Source organism: Macrobrachium nipponense, chromosome 34 (genome assembly GCF_015104395.2).
Source record: "Macrobrachium nipponense isolate FS-2020 chromosome 34, ASM1510439v2, whole genome shotgun sequence".
Lineage (NCBI taxonomy): Eukaryota > Metazoa > Arthropoda > Malacostraca > Decapoda > Palaemonidae > Macrobrachium > Macrobrachium nipponense.
Genome location: NC_061095.1, coordinates 29,602,780 through 29,624,648, shown reverse-complemented (window position 1 = coordinate 29,624,648; position 21,869 = coordinate 29,602,780). Strand labels below are relative to the sequence as shown.

Genomic DNA, 21,869 nt, shown 5'->3' with positions numbered 1-21,869 from the left:
TTCCTTCAGGTAAAAGAATTCTTCATTTTTTATATGTACATACGTATTACACTACATATGTCAAACAGTAATAACATGTGCAGTAGTTACAGTAGTAACTCTATCATTTTGTTATATATTTTTTATCATTCCAGACTCCCAAGTCAGCACCTGCCCATCCCACTCCATAGCCCAGCCCCCACCCTCATCTACCATATGCCCATCCCAGTAAGCAAGCCAACCACTAGAATTTGGTAAGGACATTTTTTTTTATTAAATGTTTTTATTATTACATATGTAATAACCATGTTATGTATGTAACATACATACTATAATCATATGTATTACATTATCATTCCAGACTGGCATGCACCTGTGACTTACATAAACCAGACCTCTACATAGCCTACATGTCTTCATTTTGCTGAAGGTAAGGAATTCTCAGTTGTGTTTAATGTTTGCATACGTACAATAAATTTTGTACACCTAAGTGGTTACATACTGTCCTTTAATATTAATTCTTCATTCCAGACTGCCCATCATCCTAGCCTGTTATCTGTGATAAAGCACATGAAGTTAGGTTTGGAATGCGTCCTTATCATGAATGCTCTACACCTCCACCTCCATCTCCCACAACCTAAGTAACAGCTTTGAGACTCACTAAAAGTTGGTAAGTTATGTAAGGAATTTCTAAATTAAGTTTTTATAATACGTTATATGTGATATTAAAACCACCCCTGTATGGTGCATATTATTGTATGTAATTACTCTGCATAGAGGACTTACTGACAAAATTATTTTTTGTACATCCCAGAGTCCCCTGAATGATGTAGGCTATGGGGCCACATAAGACTTTGTGCATCCAGGGTTACATAGAATGACAACTTTAAACTAAAAGTAAGGAATTAATTAACATACATTAACTCTTTTAGTACTCTTGATATATCTACAGTAATTAACATATTGCATTCACGACTTTCTGTAGTGTATATTTTGTACACTAATTTTGTTACTTTTTCCTTCCAAAGAACCAACATTTTTCACACAACTCCAGGTTGTTACTAACAAATTACAAGTGTCATCAAGGGATACCTACAAGTAGAAGCACCATTTTTGGATGGAAAAAACCCTTCAGGAAAGTATACGTATCAAATGTAACATGTAGTGTAACAAAGTATGAACAGTAAGGTTTTTACATACAGTAGTATTACATACATACATAACTTTTTTTTACAGGAATTTCCAACCAAGTTTGATTATGTACATACATGTTATAAACCACTGTACGTATGGTTACTGTATGTAACTTACTAACATACATACATGACTTAACGTTGATACTTTTTTGGTACATTCCAGAAAACCAGGACCCCTCCATGATGCAGGCTATGGGGCCACATAAAACTTTGTCCAGGGTTACTACTACAAAACATAGCATGACAACAGTCAAACTACTACAGTACTAAAGGTAAGGAATTATACATAGTAGTAATTAACATACACTAAGTAAGTTTTATACTAAAAAAAGTAACCAAGATCTCTCACATGGGATAAGTGATCAAGGTCCCTCATGGAAGGTTACGTTACCTGTACACTCCCTGCTGAACAGGGGGTGTAGGCCAATCATTTACAACATGCATACCAGTTGATATTAAACCACTGTATGGTGCATATTACTGTATGTAACTTACTATGCATAGAGTACTTACTGACAAAATTATTTTTTGTACATTCCAGAACCCCCTGAATGATGTAGGCTATGGGGCCACATAAGACTTTGTGCATCCAGGTTACATAGAACGACAAATTAAACTAAAACGTAAGGAATTAATTAACATACATTAACTAAGTTTTATACATGTTATATATGTGATATTAAACCACTGTATGGTGGCATATTACTGTATGTAACTTACTATGCATAGAGTACTTACTGACATAATTATTTTTTGTACATTCCACCCCCTGAATGATGTAGGCTATGGGGCCACACAAGACTTTGTGCATCCAGGGTTACATAGAACGACAAATTTAAACTAAAAGTAAGGAATTAATTCACATACATTAACTTTTTTACTCTTGATATAACTCAAAGTAAGGAATTATAAACTAAAGTAAGGAATTAATTAACATACATTAACTCTTTTACTCTTGATATCTATAATTTACATATTGCATTCAGGACTTTGTGTAGTATTTTGTACTAATTGTGTTATACTTTTACCTTCCAGAGCTACCAGACTGGGATTTTAGTGTACTCCAGGATGTACTACTACCAAAGGATTATAGTACAGTGTAATAGTGTATAGTGTATAATCTAACCTAAGGATTAAGTGTATTAGTGTACGTATATTAAAGTCAACTAAGGACTTGGTAATACTTCAAGATTGTGCTTTATAGTGTCACAAGAGTATAATAAAGAATATATACCTTCAAGAACCATCCTTTGGCATTGAAATAACCACACTACACATCATGCAATACTTGCATGTCACACAGGTAAGGTCTCTTTAAGTTTTTCTTAGTTTAAGGCATATTTCCAAGTGTCGTTCCGGCTTACGACGATTTTCGGCTTACGACGCGCCTCAAGAACGGAACCCCCGTCGTAACCCGGGGACTGCCTGTATTACTATCAGTGACAACTTTTCGCAATCACGTCGGCTTCTAGGCGGGGCGGGGTTTCCCACCTCCGGGGGTGTGAAGGGTATCCTCTCATCACATCCCCATAGTGTCCCAAGACACTATCCTGTAACTGTCCCTCTCTGCCATACGGTTTAGATGTTCCCGTTTTCTATGCAACTTGCTCACAGGTCAGCAACTCTATTAGTGCCAGCAGCGGTGCGGCGATCACTACTGATGCTATTAGTTTGCTTGTTTCTTCTTCCACTCGAGCCTGGATTCTCTCACTGGTTGCTGGCTGTCATCTGACGTCTATCAGCTATTCCTTATTCTAACATCGCTTCATCCTATCCATACCTTAGGAGGTATCGTGACTTCCTTCACGGGTCGAGGTTGGTAAGGGAACTTCTGCACTATTCACCTTGTTAATACCATCCCTCTACTCTTCAATAGGTCGCGATCAGAAGTAGGAGTGAACTTCCCCACTTCCCACAGGGTCACGGGGAGAGGCTCTGGTCGACCTCTCTCTTGTCCCAGCATGACTCGTGGGTAGGACAGGTTGTTCTCTACTCCCCTACTTCTCAGGGTTGGAAATTGGTATCCCTTCCCTCACAACAAGACAACAAGGCGTCCCTTGTTCTCGGGCACTGGCATAACAGCAGTCCGCACGGCACTGGGATAACCAGGGGTACTACCTTCCCGGCGTTACCTCCATGCCATCTGCTACTGCCAACTTCCGTCCTTCCTCGTGAGGTTGGACTGCTCGCCATCTCTCCGTTCAAAACACGTTCGTTACTCCTCTACTTGGTCTGCTACACGCGTCGGTTACTCGTGGGGTCACGAAGGTCACGAAGGGTGTTCGGGTGCCACCACCATGGCACCACCGTCGTTTGACTTTGGCGCTGCAACCTCGATTTTGAATCCTCCCACACTAGTCTTTGTCTGTTCGTATGTCTCGTACGGATTTTTTCCAATATTTTGTGAATACTTTCCGCCAATTGGAATTATTCTCTCGCCCGTTCGTCATCAAATTCGTCGTGAAACTGTCTATCAGTGGTAATTTATTAACGATTTCTACGATCGTACTCTGTCTGTCTGGTTAGCACTGCGTTTTTTCGAAATCGTAGTAGGGTGTGATTGTACACTGTCTTTCTGGTTAGCACTATGCATTTTGAAATCGTAGGGTGTGTGATTGTACACTGTCTTTCTGGTTAGCGCTATGCATTTCAAAATCGTAGGGTGTGTGACTGTACACTGTCTTTCTGGTTAGCGCTATGCATTTCGAAATCGTAGGGTGTGTGATGTACACTGTCTTTCTCGTTAGCACTGTGCATTTGGAAATATTGGTGTGTGATTGTACAACTGTCTTTTTGTGGAGGCACTGTGCATTTCGAAATCGTAGGGCCACTCGATTTATTATTCCAGTTCTTAACACGGTTCGCATTTTTCTGCCGATTGCTTTAGCCATAACTGTTTTTATCCAGTTCGTTCGTTTCACGATTTCCCTCGTCATCACCGACCATCGAACTTTCTCTCGTTTCCATGTTCATTTCACTTCATATCACTGTTTGTCGGCTAAAATGATTTAGCACTAATGCTTGTTTGACACCTCATAAGACCTTACAAGACTTTATATGATCCCACAAGACTCGCAAGACCACACAGGACCTTACAGGACTCAGGAACATTATAGGGCTCCACAAGACCATACAGGATTATTCGCAAGACCCCACAGGACCACACAATACCTTACAGGACCTTAAAGGACCCCACGACTGACACCAAAATTATATGACCTGATCTCGGTCATTTGTGGGTTCGGGATATGAAGGAAAAAAACAGGAGAGAGATAAGTTCACATGCATGCGATGGAGGACATGCAAAAATAATAATCGATGAAATGTTTAACACAGGTGTATTCTTCTTAGCTACACAGGTGGCCTGTAATTATTACGTTTAACTATACTAGTGCACAACCGGACGGCAGGTTAGCCTGTTAATGACACTCATGACGATACACGTCTTTGTGTGGCGGCCGACGGGAACCCTGGTCCTCCTCATTCCGGGGCACTGGGCACTCGTGTCTCAACCCAGTCAGTCTGTAATGTATGCGACCCGCTGACGAACTGCTCTGACCGATGGTGCGGCCTCTGTTTCAAAATGCCCCCTTTCAGATGGCATCGTTATGCAAGAAGCTGATTGGTTATTCTGGCTCCTTAGACATAAGGGCCAATCACGAAGGGATATAGAGATACGTGGTACTCTTTTAAACTGCCAAGCCACGCCAACTTGTAACGTCTTTGGCGGTTGACTTGTTTTGTCATACATACACACAGTATCACTTATAACGGTTTCACGAGACTTCAGACTATCACGGAAAAGGCATATTCAAAACTGTATTGAATCAGCTCTATATATATATATATATATAGAACATCAAGCTACAAATGTCCTTTAATATCTAATTCACTCTACCTCAGAATTAATATATTTTTATAGTATATGTTTAACCGAAGGGGAATTTTTAGTCGATAAGAGATTTGTCGGCTCGCGGGCGCAAACCATTGACACCACAGGATGCAGTGAAGCCTTAGACCACACCGCCACAGCAAGAGGCTATAAGTTTATGCCGCCTCTCACCTACAAATACCTGTCGCTCTCAGGTGTTCGTTGTTTTGGAGATGGCATCAACCCACCTTGACCTCGGTAACGTTGGAGTGCTTTTGTCCGCACGTAGCCATTATTTGAGTCATCACATTACCGTGATTCATATACATACATCGAGCTACAAATGTCTTTTAATATCTTATTCGCTCTACCTCGGAATTAATATATTTTCATATATGTTTAACCCTTTTGTAATGGCTATGTATAAATGCTAGATAAAGGAGTACTAGAACTCCCTAACCTTGGAAATCAAAGAGTATCTTCCTTACGTATAAATACATATATATATATATATATAAAAGCATCGAAAAATAACGGAACGAATAAAACTCTATCCTAGCCATAAGGTTTCGATATCACAAATAATACTATCAAGGAAGACACTCCCCAGAAAACCAGGCGCATATAGATCATAAATTTACAAAATTAGGTAGAAATATCGCCAAAGAGTAAACAACGGCGGCCGCCATGAGGACGAAGCCCGCGATAACACCACGTGAAGCGCCAGCAAAAACGAGCTTAAAAGTCTTAAAAACGGCGATCTACCACCTAAAAAGTAAATCAAAGCATGTTCTGAGTACTCAACTTAGATGGGACAAAAGCTGCCATCGTAGAATCACAATAAAGCGACAGAAACTTAAAATTTTACACAGATACAAAAATCTCGTGCTACAATGTCGCTGTGCTAACTTAAGATGTTGTAGATGGCGCTCGGGAGGAGGGTGTTGGTTGCGGGGAGGCGGCCTGTATAACGGCGCCTCATATGTTGGGGATTGTTGACGTGGATCTTTCTGTGGGGTTGAAGGAAACGTGGCTGTATTAATCGCCCCTGGTTTATACTCGACATTTTTATTTTACAAAAGTGCTCGCCTGAGGGTAGTAACCTCAGTCAGTCCCTTTGGTTTATTCTCTAGTTTATTTAGCATTAGTTTTTATATATTATTAAATGGCTAACGAGACATTTCACCGGGTGACACGGCTCCTCACCCAAAAATAGATTTTTCCTCCGTCAAAATCCCTTAATTATGATACCACTCAATACTGCTCAGAAGAGTGTATGACTAATCTGTTTAACTAACCCAAGGGACTTTTTCATATGGCTTACGTTAATACCTCTAGTATAATCTATGTTAAGCTAATCATAAATGATTTTTTAGAGGGTTCTCAGTTAAGCTACTGCTTACATTACGGTTAATAAAAATGTAACATATACAAAATATCTCATGGTTTTATTATATAAATCCTAGTCCACCCTCTTGTCTGATACTCGGCCATATTGTTTCTAGGTTAATAAAAGGATATTCACTTTGAAAAGAGATTCCTACTTAATCTGGTCAGGCTACTAACCATTCTAGGTTTATATAATTTTTAAAAAAATATAAGCTACACAAGACATTAATATGTAGCCTTATTGATTAACTAGGCTATAAAGTCATAAACCAAGTTACTTTTTATTGAGCCCAGTCATTTTTGAGCCTTGAATATACTAGTTTACTTACATATAGGCTAGGCCAGTAAGTCATAGCAAACCGAGTCATTTTTGCTAATCTTGGAATGCCTTAATATGTAGCCTTGCAGATAAACTAGGGTATATAAAACCATCCTACTAATACTAACCTTTTTGTTAGATTATTTTATCTTATAAATAAATTATCACTTACTCTAGGCCTAATTTAGAATAAAGTCTAATCAGAATGATAAACTTTAACACTCAAGGTTATGTTATAAAACAAATACTTAAAATGTAGCCTTAAGGTTAGGCTACTATCTCACCTGGCACCTGTTGCCAATTTTTAACTACTCTTAGGTTATGTGGTCTAGGATATTTAGTAAAAGTTTACTGCTTAACATTAGGTACTACCTAGTCCTGGGTTATTTAGGTCATGCTAAATATGCAAGCTATATAAAATGAAAATTGTGTAGCCTGTTTATCAACTTCTAGGAACTTATCACTTCAATATTAAGTAACTACCTAATCAGGGTTATTTAAATAACTTTTAGGATTTATAATCCTAGGTTACAGGCTACAAACAATAGCTACCAGTCTTAAATTATTTTCAATGAATCGGTTAAGCTAATAGTATGTAGGCTAACTCTTAGGAAATTGCAGAGATTGTTATTGTTATCTGAAAAGATTAGCTAAATTAATAATAAATTGTGGATCAATTCTTTGGCTAAACCTTCAAAAAGGAATGACAAATTCTTTAACAATTTTGGCTATCATAAAAAGGCTAGCAAGAATCCTGTATTTCATTAACCATGTGCTCTCCAAACAAAAGACGGCCAGACAAAGGCCGGTTTCTATATTAAAAAACAAACCTTTGTTCTACAGCTCTAAACTAAAGCATTTTTAACTAAAGTTTAAAAATAAGCACTTATGTACCTTTCAAATTTTGGTGATTCCATGATCGATCCTCAAAGAAAAAAAATAGGAGATTGAAACGTCTCATATGAGACTCACTGGCTGGAGACACTTTAGTCTGCGTTGACTAGAGAGGTAATGGTTCTTGGTCTTTTAACCGGCCCAATCATAAAACAAGATGGCCAACGCGCATGCGCAATAGTCACTTCTTGACATGGGAAACAAGGTACAGCTTTGCTGAAGACAAGAAAAAATTCCCTTCTTGTCTTTGAGTCCATTACACTATATCACATGTTATAGTGTTTATCATTATGGCACAATACCCGGCTACAAGGCCAGGCTAAAAGGTATTTCTTTGATATTAGTCTAGTCACCATGGGGCGCTGGCACACACCATGGAGGGTAACTCCTTTGAAGACTCAACAGCGACTACACTATAAAAAATTACAGATATTAAACAAAACACAAACAAATACTAAGTTAAGGGGGTCGGCCAGAACCCTTACATATGGGGGTATAGGGCAAAAAATGCAGTCATGAAAAAATTCATGGAGCTTCGTATGGCAATGGAGAATACGTATACGAAATATTTCGTCAAAATTCCTCTTACTTTCGTAGTTACAGGGTAATTAGTAAACATAACTCAATAAGACAAAAACATTGATCCGTACAGGAAAATGCAATATTTCTTCTGTTATCATAAATTTTTTAATTATTGGCAAAAAAAATTGTGAGCAATGGCATCTGTAGAGATTCCATGAGTCACAGAAGGGAAGTCAGCTACCAACCACGATTCAGTGCGAGCACAAACCTCATGTAGTGTACACGTTCGAGTTTCACTTCTGACATTCGCTTGCTTTTAAGTATGTTTATCTTTGTTTCGGCAAGAATTTCATTATGCCAATGAGGAAAAGGCAAGCAGAACATCTCGCTAACATACAGATGAAGAAAATTTGCTCTAATTGATTACAAAATATCATAATATACACTGTGCCCCAGGCTACAACCTTTGAGCAAAGGGATCTTCATTTATGATAAATAACATAGTTTTGGTTTATTAATACCCAAATTCATAATAATCAGGATTTATTAACATTGTCTTTGTAAAAATAGAGTACACATTCGAGTTTTACCTCCGACATTCTCTTGCTTTTAGGTTTGTTTATCTTTGTTTCGGCAAGAATTTCATCATGCCAAAGAGGAAAATACAAGGAAAACATCTCGCTAACATACAGAAGAAGAAAATTCGCTTTAATAAGCCGAGTTAGTGAAGGAGAGAGAGAGTTGCGTAGGAAGGAGTGCCCACTTGCCTGACGCAGTGCTCCAGGCTACGATACATAAGCAAAGGGATCATCATTTATGATTAAATTATGATAAATAACAGTTTTGGTTTATTAACACCCAAAAAAGAAATATACATTCATAATAATCATCATTTATTAACATCGTCTTTATAAAAATACAAAGGAAAACTTTGAACGCCCGTATCTCAAAACTATATATTGACCTTCAAATTCTATCTTCTCATTTAGTTTTAAAGCTATAGCATTGAAATTTGGTATATAACTTAGAAAGACATTATAGAACAATCAAATAGAGCCCTTTTTTCCAATTTTAGCTTCGTCTTTTTTTATAATTTTTTTCCTGATTTATAGGGTTTATATTTTTACCATAACAAAAAATTCATATCTGGCAAAAAAATTACTTTTAGATAAAAAAAACTCTATATATGGTAGTAATCCCAAGTCTTAATCTTAAATATCAAGGGAGGAGATAGAATTTGAAAAATGGTTATTTTTGGGATAAATAGCCCTGGCATCACAAAACCGAATGTCAGAGGCAAAAATCATATGCAGTTTGGAGATGTCCCAAGTCACCTTATTAAGTGGTGTGCATGTCAAAGTCCTGTCCTTGAAAAATGGCATTAGCTGTCCGGCCCCCATAATCAATAGAAATGGAAGAATATACGTATATCTAATTTACGCTATAATTGGAAATTTTTTAAGGGTCAGAAGACCCACGAGACAGCAGCCTAGTCTCAGCGGAGGTCATCCATCCATTTATATGATAACTGAGAAGCATAAAGTTTTGCTTCTTGCAAATAAAATTATTTCAATGAAAGAAAATATATTTAAATATATAAATGGAAAATTACACAAACATATGGAGTAAATCATCTTTTGTAACAAAAGAAAATATAACCTATACACCCATACCAAATAAATGTTTAAATTGCTTACATAAGAACATACCTTTACAAATTCAGTTAATGCCACTGGTCTAAAGTTTCCGGTATAAAGTTTTGCATCAAGAAAAGAGGCCATTTCTTGTAGATTTCCAATTGTAGCACTCATTGCTACAAGCTGAACTTTTGCTGTAAATAAAAGAAAAATGTTTAACCATAAAAAATAACTTTACAATCCCCACTTACAATATCAATGTGATACACCAAATAAATAAATGGACTGTTCTTTAAAAAATTACCAATACCAAATGAACTCATTACCTAATATGCCTCCATTCAAGGTCTTCAAATGTCCAAATGCGTTAACTCCTCTTAAATTCTTTACTACTGTATATGAAGGAGTCTGAAACCCAAACCCATTTCATCTCACCAGAAAAAAGTGGCGTTGGGAAGGGAGGTAATCCAATTTTTAAAATTACTGCATGTATACGTGAAGTGATACCTTAGGAATTACTGTTAATTGGCTCCAAAAAGCACAATGAATGCTGAGAATAATGAGTATTAAATTAATTTTACCAATAAATAAAAATGTAAATTGCATGAATTCATGCCTGACCTCCCTTGAAAATGCTATTTTATATGGCATTTTATGCAGATGAGTTTGTACAGTAGTACTGAAACAGGCAAACCCCTGCTCCTTCCTCAAGTTCCATGACATTATGAAGTAATGTACATGATATAAGCTTCCCAGCCTTGCTGCTTCAGAAATTTTCCTAGCCCACAGCACCTGAGTGAGTGCAAATGGGATGAGGACTACAGCTGGCACAATACTTCAAAGAAAACATTTTTATCTTAAAAACAATGATTATTGTGCACATTGTTAAATGTATAATTTCTGAAAAAAAAATGGAAAGGCCAACAAAATTTTCACTTTTATTACGATATTCGTGCTTTAGCTAATTTTACAGTAAATCCTTGTACCATACAGTAATTTTACTTTTGTCAGTTAATCATTTGTCCTTAAAGTCAGGCCTGTTTGAGAAGAACAAAAATCCTGGTAATATTTATATACAATAACTAAGTTAAAACTTACAACCTGTTAATTTGTCTAATGTAATCTGGTAAGGTATCTTTGTGGCTACTAATATATTGTTGTGTTTTATGTACAACTTACCTTACTCGAAATTGCCCGAATAAGGTAAGTTGTACATTAATTTTTTTGTGAGTCTAATGTTAGGTTGTACCCAGTGCCACAGCACGTGTTTGAAAACATCTTTAGTCGCCGCCCACGGAACGTCGACACGTGCATGATTCTGGTTATAGTATCTTTGCTGGGTCTAGGCCAGGTCTGGCCACAATGCCCTAACTAAGATTAGGTTGGTTTGTCTAGTTTAGGCGAGGACACGATATACTAGGGAACTTAGGTTTTGCCTTGTTTTGGTTAAGTCGCAACCAGTGCTGAAGCACGTGTTCGTGATGGGCACGTCGGTACATGCATGATGTTGCCATTTGTATGTTCAGTGGTAGGTCAAGTCTGCTGTAACAAGTAAGGTGTATAATGTCACAATTTTGTGGGGAATTATAGCCTAGGCTAGCAGTGTCCTTTCGTATGTAGAGTGCCTAATTTCCTGTAACTCCTGTGGCTAGCACATGCAGCAACCTCTTGCCAGAACAAACTAGCTTGCCAAGAATATTTAAATATGCGGATAAGGCGCGAAGCGCAGTTCCGCCACCCTCTTGCTGACAGCACACCATAAGATTATCGCTGTTAAAATCTAATTTCACAGTAATGTCGGTTAGTAGTAGGCTAGGCTAGCCCGTCCTTTTACATGCAGAGTAACAGGTCAAACTTATATGCAGAGTAGCGGGTCAAAGGTTTGTATGAAAAGTAACGGATCAAACTTTGTATGCAGAGTAAAGGGTCAACCGTAATTATGTACATTAATGTGTGATTGCCAAAGTTCTGACTCCTTGTTTTAAGCCAGTAAAAGTTGCTAAATTGTATTATATTAAAAAGAAGTCAAAAGACAGTTCCTGTAACTCATTCCACATAGAAGTTGACAACTATGGACAATGACAACAATACTACACACACAAATTTTGAAGTTGAATTTAGCTGACACAGTAGTAGATGATGATGGAGATGGTTAACAGGGTAAGCTATATTTTATGAAACAATATCAATTATAAAAAATTTGGTAAAGCATCTTAGTTATTTAACCAATAATGAATTAAGTGTAGGTACGGTAGATAATAACACACTTGTTCTGTAATATTATACGTTGATGTTTACTTAACATCCAATTGGCCTGAATGTTAAGCATCACTTACCAATGCATATGTGAGAAGGGATCCAGTATATAGCAATGAAATTTGTTGCTTGAAATTCTTAATTCATACTTTCCTCAACTTTTGAAAGCTATCTCTGGAATTTTATAGTCTTAATCCCCCAACTAAGAGTATCAAATAACTACCTGGTATACAGAGATCAAGGACAAATGCTAAACACGCCCCTTGCAAACTTCCCATATCATCAGCAAAAGCACTAACATGGAAAAGGGGAAAATGCTGGAATTCAAGAGCATATAGTTAGTTTAGCACTATGCCAGATGTGCCAATGAATGCAGTTGTTAACTGGTGTGGACTAGGCATATGTTCCATGTATGCACAGTGCTACAGGTTAATTATCATTTCATTTTAAGAAGGGATAATGTGAGATCCACAAATGACTTTAATGTGAAACTATCTTTTTGAGACATCCATATCAAAATAACTAATGGGTTTTATTGTGAAATAAACTTTTTGATAGGTCCATATCAAAACATCCTTACTGATAGGTCACATCAAAATAGCCTTATTTTTATACTTATAACAAACTAATAACAAAAGATACCTAATGCAATACTTTAATACATAATCTAAATAAAATCTTCGTTAATACAAACCTGCTATCAATAATTACCCACATCTGTGGTTCACAAATTTCCCTAACACTTCTTGCTAATGAAAACAAAACGTAGTCAGGAAGTGCAAACAGATAGGTGTACTATGTATGCATGCACCTACAGGGACCACAGTTTTGGAGGTGGGACATACAAGTGTTATACTCTCACTGGACAAAAAATTGATCTTCCTCATTTCTGGAGTTGGTCAAGAGAGGAAAGGTAATAATCCTAGACTTTGAGTTTTTGCAACAAAACTCAGCAACAAAGATAAGACCAGATAATCTCCAATCTTCTGTGCTTCCTTGTTCATAAGATCACACACCTCACAAACCTACTTCAAAGACAAATACTAGCAGGACGACAATCAAAATCTGACAATCAATTTCAACTAAAGACCCCCCCACCCTCCACAACAATATCTCAGGAACACCAGAAATCAACCAATCAGGAGTAGCAGTGAAAGGACAGATACTCCTTTTACACCACCAGTTGGAAAACCCTAGTAGAGGCTAATGGTACACCCCCTGCAGGGCTCAGAAGTAACAATATTTGAAAATCCAGAAAATGAGCTCCCAACCTTGAGTGGATGCTTCTATGAAAGGTAGAACCTCATGAAAGGTGATAACCAAGGAAACCCCTACCTACCCTAATATTCTGTATATGATGTCCCTTCATACATTACTTATAACTGGAATTAGAAAACTTTCTTCCTGAATAATGGCTGCCCAGGACCAGTTGAGTTATAGTTAGAGAGACTGAATCCTGAACTGGCTGTATAGAACCAACAATGAGAACCTACAATGTCTTGGAAGGAGAGTGAGTACACTCTAAAACCGTCTTTGTTGGGCAAACAAGAGTACATACTTGCATCAATATCCATCAGTATGTGACAAGTGTTGCCAAAGTTAGAAGGGAGAAGAGTGCCTTCAAAGTCATACCCCCATTCCTGTTTGCTCATGCTATCAAGGAGAGGGTGTCCAGATAAAGACAAGAAGGGCCATGGTTTGACTAAAACACAGGACACTGGATTGAAACCTCTGACAAAATTGAGGAACTTTCAGGAAGATGGGTACACAAGGAATTGCAAGTATCTCTCAGGACTATGGAAGCTAAGTAATCTCCACCTTGTATTGAGCATTCACAAACTCCTCCATCTCCATCTTGAAAAGGTCAACTGAATCCTCTTCCTATTATCTTCAGAACTATATAGATGACTGAAGAATTCTTGTACAGTGGAACCTCGACATACGAAAGTCCCTACTTACGATAAATCCAAGTTATGAAAGCAAAGACGAAGATTTTTTTGCTTCTGTATATGAAAATAATTCAGGTTGCGAAAGGGTAAAGTCAGGGATTCACCCGGACCGCCAAGAACAATTTTAAAACTCGCGCGCCGCCAACTGAGTAGACTTGCCACCATCCTCCTGCTCTCCTATTGGTTCCTGATGCTAGTCACTGCCATAAGATCCTGCTCTCCTATTGGTAGGCATCTGTCCCATCATGCCTTTATGTAAAGGCGTTCCTTGACCATTTTTTGCAGCAGCGTTATCGTAAACACTGGAATTCTTTCGTTCACATACATTTCTTTTGTTAACGTAAATTCGTGTTAGTGATTTCGCTTTCGTTGTACTGTAAGTTACTTTATCGTGTTGTGTGTGAACTTAATTACTTACGTTATTAGTCATGGGTCCCAAGAATGTTGCTGAAGTTCACGGAAAGAAGAGGATGCTTTCTATGGAGAACGAAGATGGAGATAATCAAGAAGTGTTAATGTTTTCTGCCATTTGTTAATGTATTTCATAAAGTTTAGTGTTAATGTTTTCTGCCATTTTTTAATGTTTTTTAAAGTCAAGTGTTCATGTTTTCTGCCATTTGTCGTCCTCCTCCTCTGTCGCCACTTTCGGAGATCGCCTCACTCGAAAGCTAAGGTTCCACATTTTACTACATATGTACGTACGGTATTTCTTGTAGTGCCATGTACACTAATACACTTTATTTACAGGTACGTGCTACAATAAAGGTTATGTTAGGTATTGAATGGTCCAAATTGTTGTATTTCATTGTTTATTAGTCAATATAGCTTTATTATAAAATTTACTGAGGTGTTTTTGTAGGGCTTGGAACGAATTAGGCAATTTACATGTAAAACGTAGTTCAATATTTGAAAAAATCAGGTTACGAAGGCCGCTTCGGAACGGATTAATTTCATATCCTGAGGCAATACTGTACTATCTTTCTCCCTTGCACTGATCTTGCTTCATCATCTAAAGCCTGGAACTTCAGTGATGTTAACTCATAACAACAGAACTTGGATGAGATCCCAGGATGTGGGTCAGTACCCTCCCCTGCTTACCTATGCAATTAAGGCATCAGTCCTCAGTTAGTCCTACAACTTCCAGAATTTCTGGAGACACATCCTGAAGTTGTACATCTAAATTAGAGCATCCTTAATTCATCAAAGGATATGATCTCCCAAGAATACCCGATGTTTGTTGCAGTTGAGGGCCTGAATAAGATCTACTGGTTGCTGTAATGTCTTCTTTCCCTCCTTGAGAGTGTCTGGAGAGATGATCTTGTAACACATGTGAAATAATCAACTCTCCTTATCTCTGCCATTATTATAAACTTGTCAGTAACCTCCCTACTAAGATTTGTGTCCATGAGTTTGGAAACTAGGAAGTATAGCAGTCTGAGGTGGGAATTATGAATTATATCTGAAAACTCCCAAACAGCCACATCTCTTCACCAATGCCACTGACATATATTTAAATAGAACCATCCAGGTATATAAGTAGATAAAAAAAAACTGATCCACTAAATGAAACAAGCCTCCTGGCTTTTAAAATTGCATCCAATATTCCAACATTTCAGGAAAACAGTATACTTGTAACACCAATTTTTGCCTATTGGGAAATGCCATGAATTCCTTGTTAAATACTCTTGGTATCCTTCTCTAACAAGGCCAAGAACTGTTTGAGTAGGAAGAGACCAGTCTGAAGCTTCTAAAGAAAGAGCTTTCCTTCCTGAAAGCAAGTGTTGAGGATATCATACAAACATAGTTGTCTCTAGTTTTGGGGTGAAGAGTTGAGGGTAAGCCAGACATAGCATACCCCTTGCTGGAGCTTTTCCTCCCCATGTGTTCCTTGCTATCTATGTAGGGTCAGAGTTATGGCCTTAGTAAAATAAGAGACAGGAACCTTAAGATTTGGCAAGAATTATCTTGGGTTCTGTGGTTGACACCAACTTCCTTGACTTGAGATGCCTCTCTAGACTGCAGACCCAATTGAGGGTATCACTGAAGGGGGTATATCCAAAATTACCCCTCCTGTTAAGACATTAATTTTCTTGAAGTCCTCATCAAAACCAGGTTTTCTTGGCGGGTGTGTGTGTCCAACCACTTCCCCTTAGAAACCAGGAGAATAAGGGCTGCCTGCCCAGGGTCAAAAGCAGCACCCTGATCTGCCAAAATATGTCCTTTTGTTCCTCTGATTGGTTTCTGGTACCTAAGATACCAACTCTTATCAAGCAGAAAAGAAGAAATATAAGATAGTTTGTTCTGACTTATTTCTCCCAAGAACCAAACCAACTGGCTAAAGATAAACTATAAAAATCAGTAAGCCCTAAGTTATTAACAAATGAGTTAACTAGCCTACAAAAAATATAAGATTTTTAATCCTCTGTAACTACTCCTAGCTGAAACTGGAATGTTCTTCCTAAAAATTAAGGGTAAAAGGAGAGTCCTTACAATTCTCTAGGCCATTTGTGATTGTAAAAGAAAACTCTCCTTACTGGTCATAGAAAACAGATCCAAACAACACTGAAAGATGATAGAATGATAATGAAGTAGAAAGTGAATAAATGCATTATGGCAACTTCTCAATACAGCCAAATCTAAGGAAACTCATGAGATGTGTACCATACATGGACCCGTGAAGAAATGCATAGCTGTTTGCAGTACAACCACACGTCTTCAGAGGAGGAATTACTTGTATGCAATTACTTGAATTCTGCCATCTTCTTGAGCAAGAATAATTGGTAGCTGTAGGACACTGGCTGACCATGAATTTAGGCAATTAGTACAAATAGTTGGTTTGTCATGAAACAAAATGAGACTATAGTAAAAAAAAATGACATTAAAAACATCACATGTACAATTGAAAAGTTACAGCAGTTAATAATCCTTCTTTACAAATATTCAAGATGCAAAGCAAAGTACTAACTAAAAAAATTTATCACAGACAGTTATTGAGAAAACATATTGCATATTTAAACTATATTAGTATTTCTTTTTTCAAATAACCAAATATACATCTACTATGTACTTTGCTTTCATGAAGTTTTCACAAGCTTACTTTCTTCTTCATATTTAAATTTCTTGAACAAATAAAAAAACTGATAAAATCTGGAGGTAGGGACCAGCTGTTACTACCAAGTGAGATATGATTAGACAAACAGAAGCTTGTTCTATCTGACTTACATTAAACCAGTATATTTCTTAAAGTGTGGTCCGTGTGAGGAAGTGTTGCTGTTAAGTTCACTAAAATTTGTGTGCAAAATTGCAAAATTAATAATGTTGTGAAAGTTATTTTAAGTAAAATGTGAACATTTATGCTAAAAATAAGCATTAATAAATAATTCAGTAGCAATTTTAGTACTATATAATTATTATACCTGAAAACACTTTTAAACCCAAGAGGGAAATTATCATAATAAGGGGTCCTCTACATGAGTAATTTTAATAAAAGGGGTCTGCTGCACAAGAAAGTTTAATAAACACTGCATTAAACTAAGCACTCAAAGCACAGCTCAAAAGGGATACCTATCTGGTATAGAGAGGGCCTTGGTATGTGAGGCCTAAGCCCTTACTCTATTGGAAGGGTACAACTGCCTACTGTGATAATGATGTACTACCTGTTTCTCTGCTATTATGCAACCTCCTAAACTCCTCAACAGGCTCAAATGTATGCACTTTGTAAAGAAGTTGGAAAATGTCTGAGCATGAATAACACAAGTGAATCAGCAGACCTACTTATAAACAAATCCCAGGATGATGACCCAATTTAGGGGCCACTGCTTAGTACTGAATTGACTTCAGTTGTGTGGAATTCCTCTAAGCAACAAGCATGTCATAAGTCTGCAAAAGCTACAAAAACTAAACATTATTTTATTGAGAGATTAAACTTGTTTCTGAAGCAGTAACTCATGAAGAAACTTAAAACATAAAATTATTAAGCAAATACTCACGTCCAGCATATCGTAACTTTGTGAGTGTCCCTTCCAGTATTGCACCCCGGCCACCGCCTTCCCCCATCATGTGAAGTTCATCTGTAACAACTAAGCCAAGTTCTTCAATTCGGCCATTTTCAAGAAGTGAGTTCACCAATCCTGAGGCTTTCTCGATGGTGGCAATGTAAAGAACACGCCTGAAATACAATTTTCCTATAACTGCACAAACCATGTCATATCAACATAAGTTACATTTTTTCAATGAAATTGGAATACAGATATGACAGATCTACTCATTATCACTCTGACAGAGAAATGAAGTAAACATTTAATCATGAAAATAATAAAGTTTAAGAATGAGCTACAGATTGATTGTAAATAAAAAATGTATTTTATCTATTAAAATCTTACTACTAAAAACCTTTTACTGCGTGTCACAGTTAAAGACATAGGTCTTAATTCTGGTAAGTAACAAAATCTCATCAGTTCATTAACTCAGGTTAGGTTCGGAGAGAATGGAGATAATTATGTCAAACCTTCCTACTTGGGAGAGCTCCAGCTTCATCTGCTATAGCCCATCATTGTTTTGCTCTTTGCACAAAGGATTAAAACACTGAACCTCCTGTCAGTAAGCACCAAGTCTCGGTGCTGAGAAAATGAATTAAAACTCAAGAACTTTTTTCGTATGAATGAATATAATAGATGAACATGCACAAAAAATATAAGAATGTAAGCATTGATAAAAAAAACTTATCCCCTCAGCCTTACTACTTGATAAAACCAGCCTATACACAAATAACCTAAAACCTCTTTCAGCTGTACAAAACTTAAGATACATGAACTAAAATGGTTTTTACAGTCAATATGTTCTTTTATTACTGACACTTTCCATTCCTCTCTTGAGATCATTAATCTGTATAATTTCCTTTTAACTTCATTTTTACCTATAAACAAAAGGTTATTAATGTTTACACCTTGAACATTTGAAATAAAAGAAACATTTCTATATGTTATAGATTCTTTATTAATACTTTATAACAATTTATAAAACAAAACATTATTCCAGATAAATAATTATATACCCATTTAAACAATTCTGTGAATTCTACTTAAAATCTCAATGGATGGGATAAAAAATGACATTACAGGCAGTCCCCGGGTTACGACGGGTTTGGCTTACGACGTTCCGAGGTTAAGGCGCTTTTCAATTATATTCATCAGAAATTATTTCCAGGGTTACGACGCCTACAACGCTGATCTAGCAGAAGAAATATGACACCAAAAATGCAAAATAATCAATATTTGAAGGTTTTTTTTATGAAAAATGCAATAAAAATGCAGTTTACATAGTTTTCAATGCACCCAAAGCATTAAAAGTAAGGTTTTCTTAGGATTTTTGATGATGTTCCGGCTTACGACGATTTTAGGGTTACAACGCGTCTCAAGAATGGAACCCACGTAATGATAAGATTAAATTACAAGGTGTCCTCATGTGTACAACTTGGAGCCGGTGACAGCACAGCCTCCAAACTGTCCAGATGTCTTGTGCCAGTCGTCTGCAAATTACTTATGTATACTGTATGAGATCCATAAAATTGGTCAAATTCATATTAAAAATTTTTATTCTTGTACTGACCAATAAAAAATTAAACAGCGACGTAATGAAATTTGTTCTGTTTTAACTCCTTCCCACCCAGATGACGCAACCGCCAGAGTAGGCTATACCAGATAAACCAGAAATCAAATATCACAATCAGAGTATGCTTTTCTTCATTATTTATGTTTCGTTATTGATTATAATGTAATATGAAAGTGTATGTATGTGTATATATATCTATGCATGAATTTATATATATATATATATATATATATAATATATATATATATATATATATATATATATATATATATATATATATATATATATATATATTATATATATATCTATATATATATAATATATATATATACAGTATATATATGTATGTATGTACTCTCTGAAACTATCTCTATGTATATAGCTATATCTGTGATTTATAAATGCTATTTTTTTTATTATAGCTTTATGTATGTATATATGTTCCTGTTTGTTTTATATATATGTTCATATATACTATAAATATTATATATATATATATATATATATTATATATATATATATATATATATATATAATATATATATATTTATAGAATGATACACGAACTTTCCCATGGACCATTGCGGTACTGAAGTGCCATCGCCTTTGGTTACCCGGTATCGCTTGGAGCCCTATCCCTTTCATTTATCCAAGAACACAAAGTATTCATCATTTCTTGATCCATTAAATATTCAAATACCACATCAGGTGAAGGAAAATCATCCTGAGACAAATAAGCATCCACCCAGTGACTGGGACCATTGAGGGAAGGAACAGGATCTGGCTGAGAATCATCAACGATGTCGGACAACAACCGCCAACCTTCTTCTGTGACTGGCTCAATATCGTCAATAATTCGCAACCACCCACTGACTGCACACTATCTGATACATATATTTCATCTGAGGAATCTCCAGAGTCACCCATGACTGTAAAAAATATGAGCGGAAATTGATAAAGGAGCAACAGCAACGCTAATCAAACAAATTCTACAGTCACACTATCATCTATATGCGAGTCGACTTGTCTGCTTGAGTGATAAGGAATGGGAAAAGACAGGAAAGATTGAAATACTGAGCTCCCATTGGTGGAATATGGTGACGTCTCAATTACGTCACTGAAATGTCACGAGATGCCTTACTCCTTCGCTCTGATATGCTATTGGGCGGAGCTCATGTTCAACAAAGGATGAGAGAGCATATCCCAGCAACAAGAAGTTTTCAAGTACACAATCCCAACACACCAGCTCTCAGTACAAAAGAGAGAGTGGAGGGAATTAAGCTACGGCCTGGGATTTCTTGCTGGCTGTCAAGTGACGTAGTACAGTATGTCCTGGGTAGGAAGAGGTTAATATCAGAGGCTAGAGGTTTTCCATCAATTAGTATGTCACTTGTATTAGACATAATGTGACCGCGATTGCTTAGCCTCATTAACTATTTTAAGTGTTTTTGCTTATGTTTTATATCAAGACTATTGCCAAAAATAATAGTCTCCAATTTACCTGGACATATGAAAAGTCCAAAATCCACACCAAACTTTTCACATACATCAAGTGAATACTGCTGTATCATAAACAAAAGTACCAAGCTAAAACTCCAAGTTCACAACGCATACTAATGAGTGCATTCATACATATATACATGTGATAATTTTTTTTTCTTGATTTACTGTATTATTTTTATTACAAGTTTAGTTGACTAGATTAACATACACAACAGTACACAAGAGAATATTTTATCACTGTTGATTGCATTTATAATTTGGTATTTTTTTAAATGCACATTTAAACATTTAGGTACAGTACTTAACTCTACTTGTGAATTCCCAACATTCCCCCTATCTACAGTAAAAGAAAACGAGACTACTTGTTTACTGTATGAGAAAAAATGGCTGTCTGAATATAGACGAAACTGGATAAGTTTTTGCACGTAGTTGTAAGCCACATAGTTTTAGGGGTAATGTTGTAAGAACTTTGAAATATTGTGTTGTAAGATGATGGTTTAAGGTATATTTGGCATAGGACGATAGTTTAAGGTATACAGGCAATCCCGGGTTACGACGGGTTCGGCTTACAACGTTCCGAGGTTAAGGTGCTTTTCAATTATATTCATCAGAAATTATTTCCAGGGTTACGACGCATGTTCCAGGGTTACGACGCCTACAACGCTCATCTGGCAGAAGAAATATGACACCAAAAATGCTAAATAATCAATATGTGAAGGTTTTTTTTATGCAAAATGCAATAAG

The 21,869-nt window shown here is 36.6% G+C and overlaps 1 protein-coding gene across 1 annotated transcript in view; it reads right to left on the bottom strand.

Annotated features, from left to right (window-relative positions):
* Window positions 1-18,215, bottom strand: part of LOC135208072 (helicase POLQ-like) — a 158,704-nt gene extending 140,489 nt beyond the window's left edge. The window contains exons 1-2 of the mRNA XM_064240219.1: window positions 18,002-18,215; window positions 9,880-10,001 (exon numbers count right to left, since the gene is read on the bottom strand). Coding sequence (XP_064096289.1) covers window positions 9,880-10,001; window positions 18,002-18,215 — 336 coding nt within the window. The remainder of the gene's footprint in view (window positions 1-9,879; window positions 10,002-18,001) is intronic.
* Window positions 18,216-21,869: the final 3,654 nt, after the last annotated feature.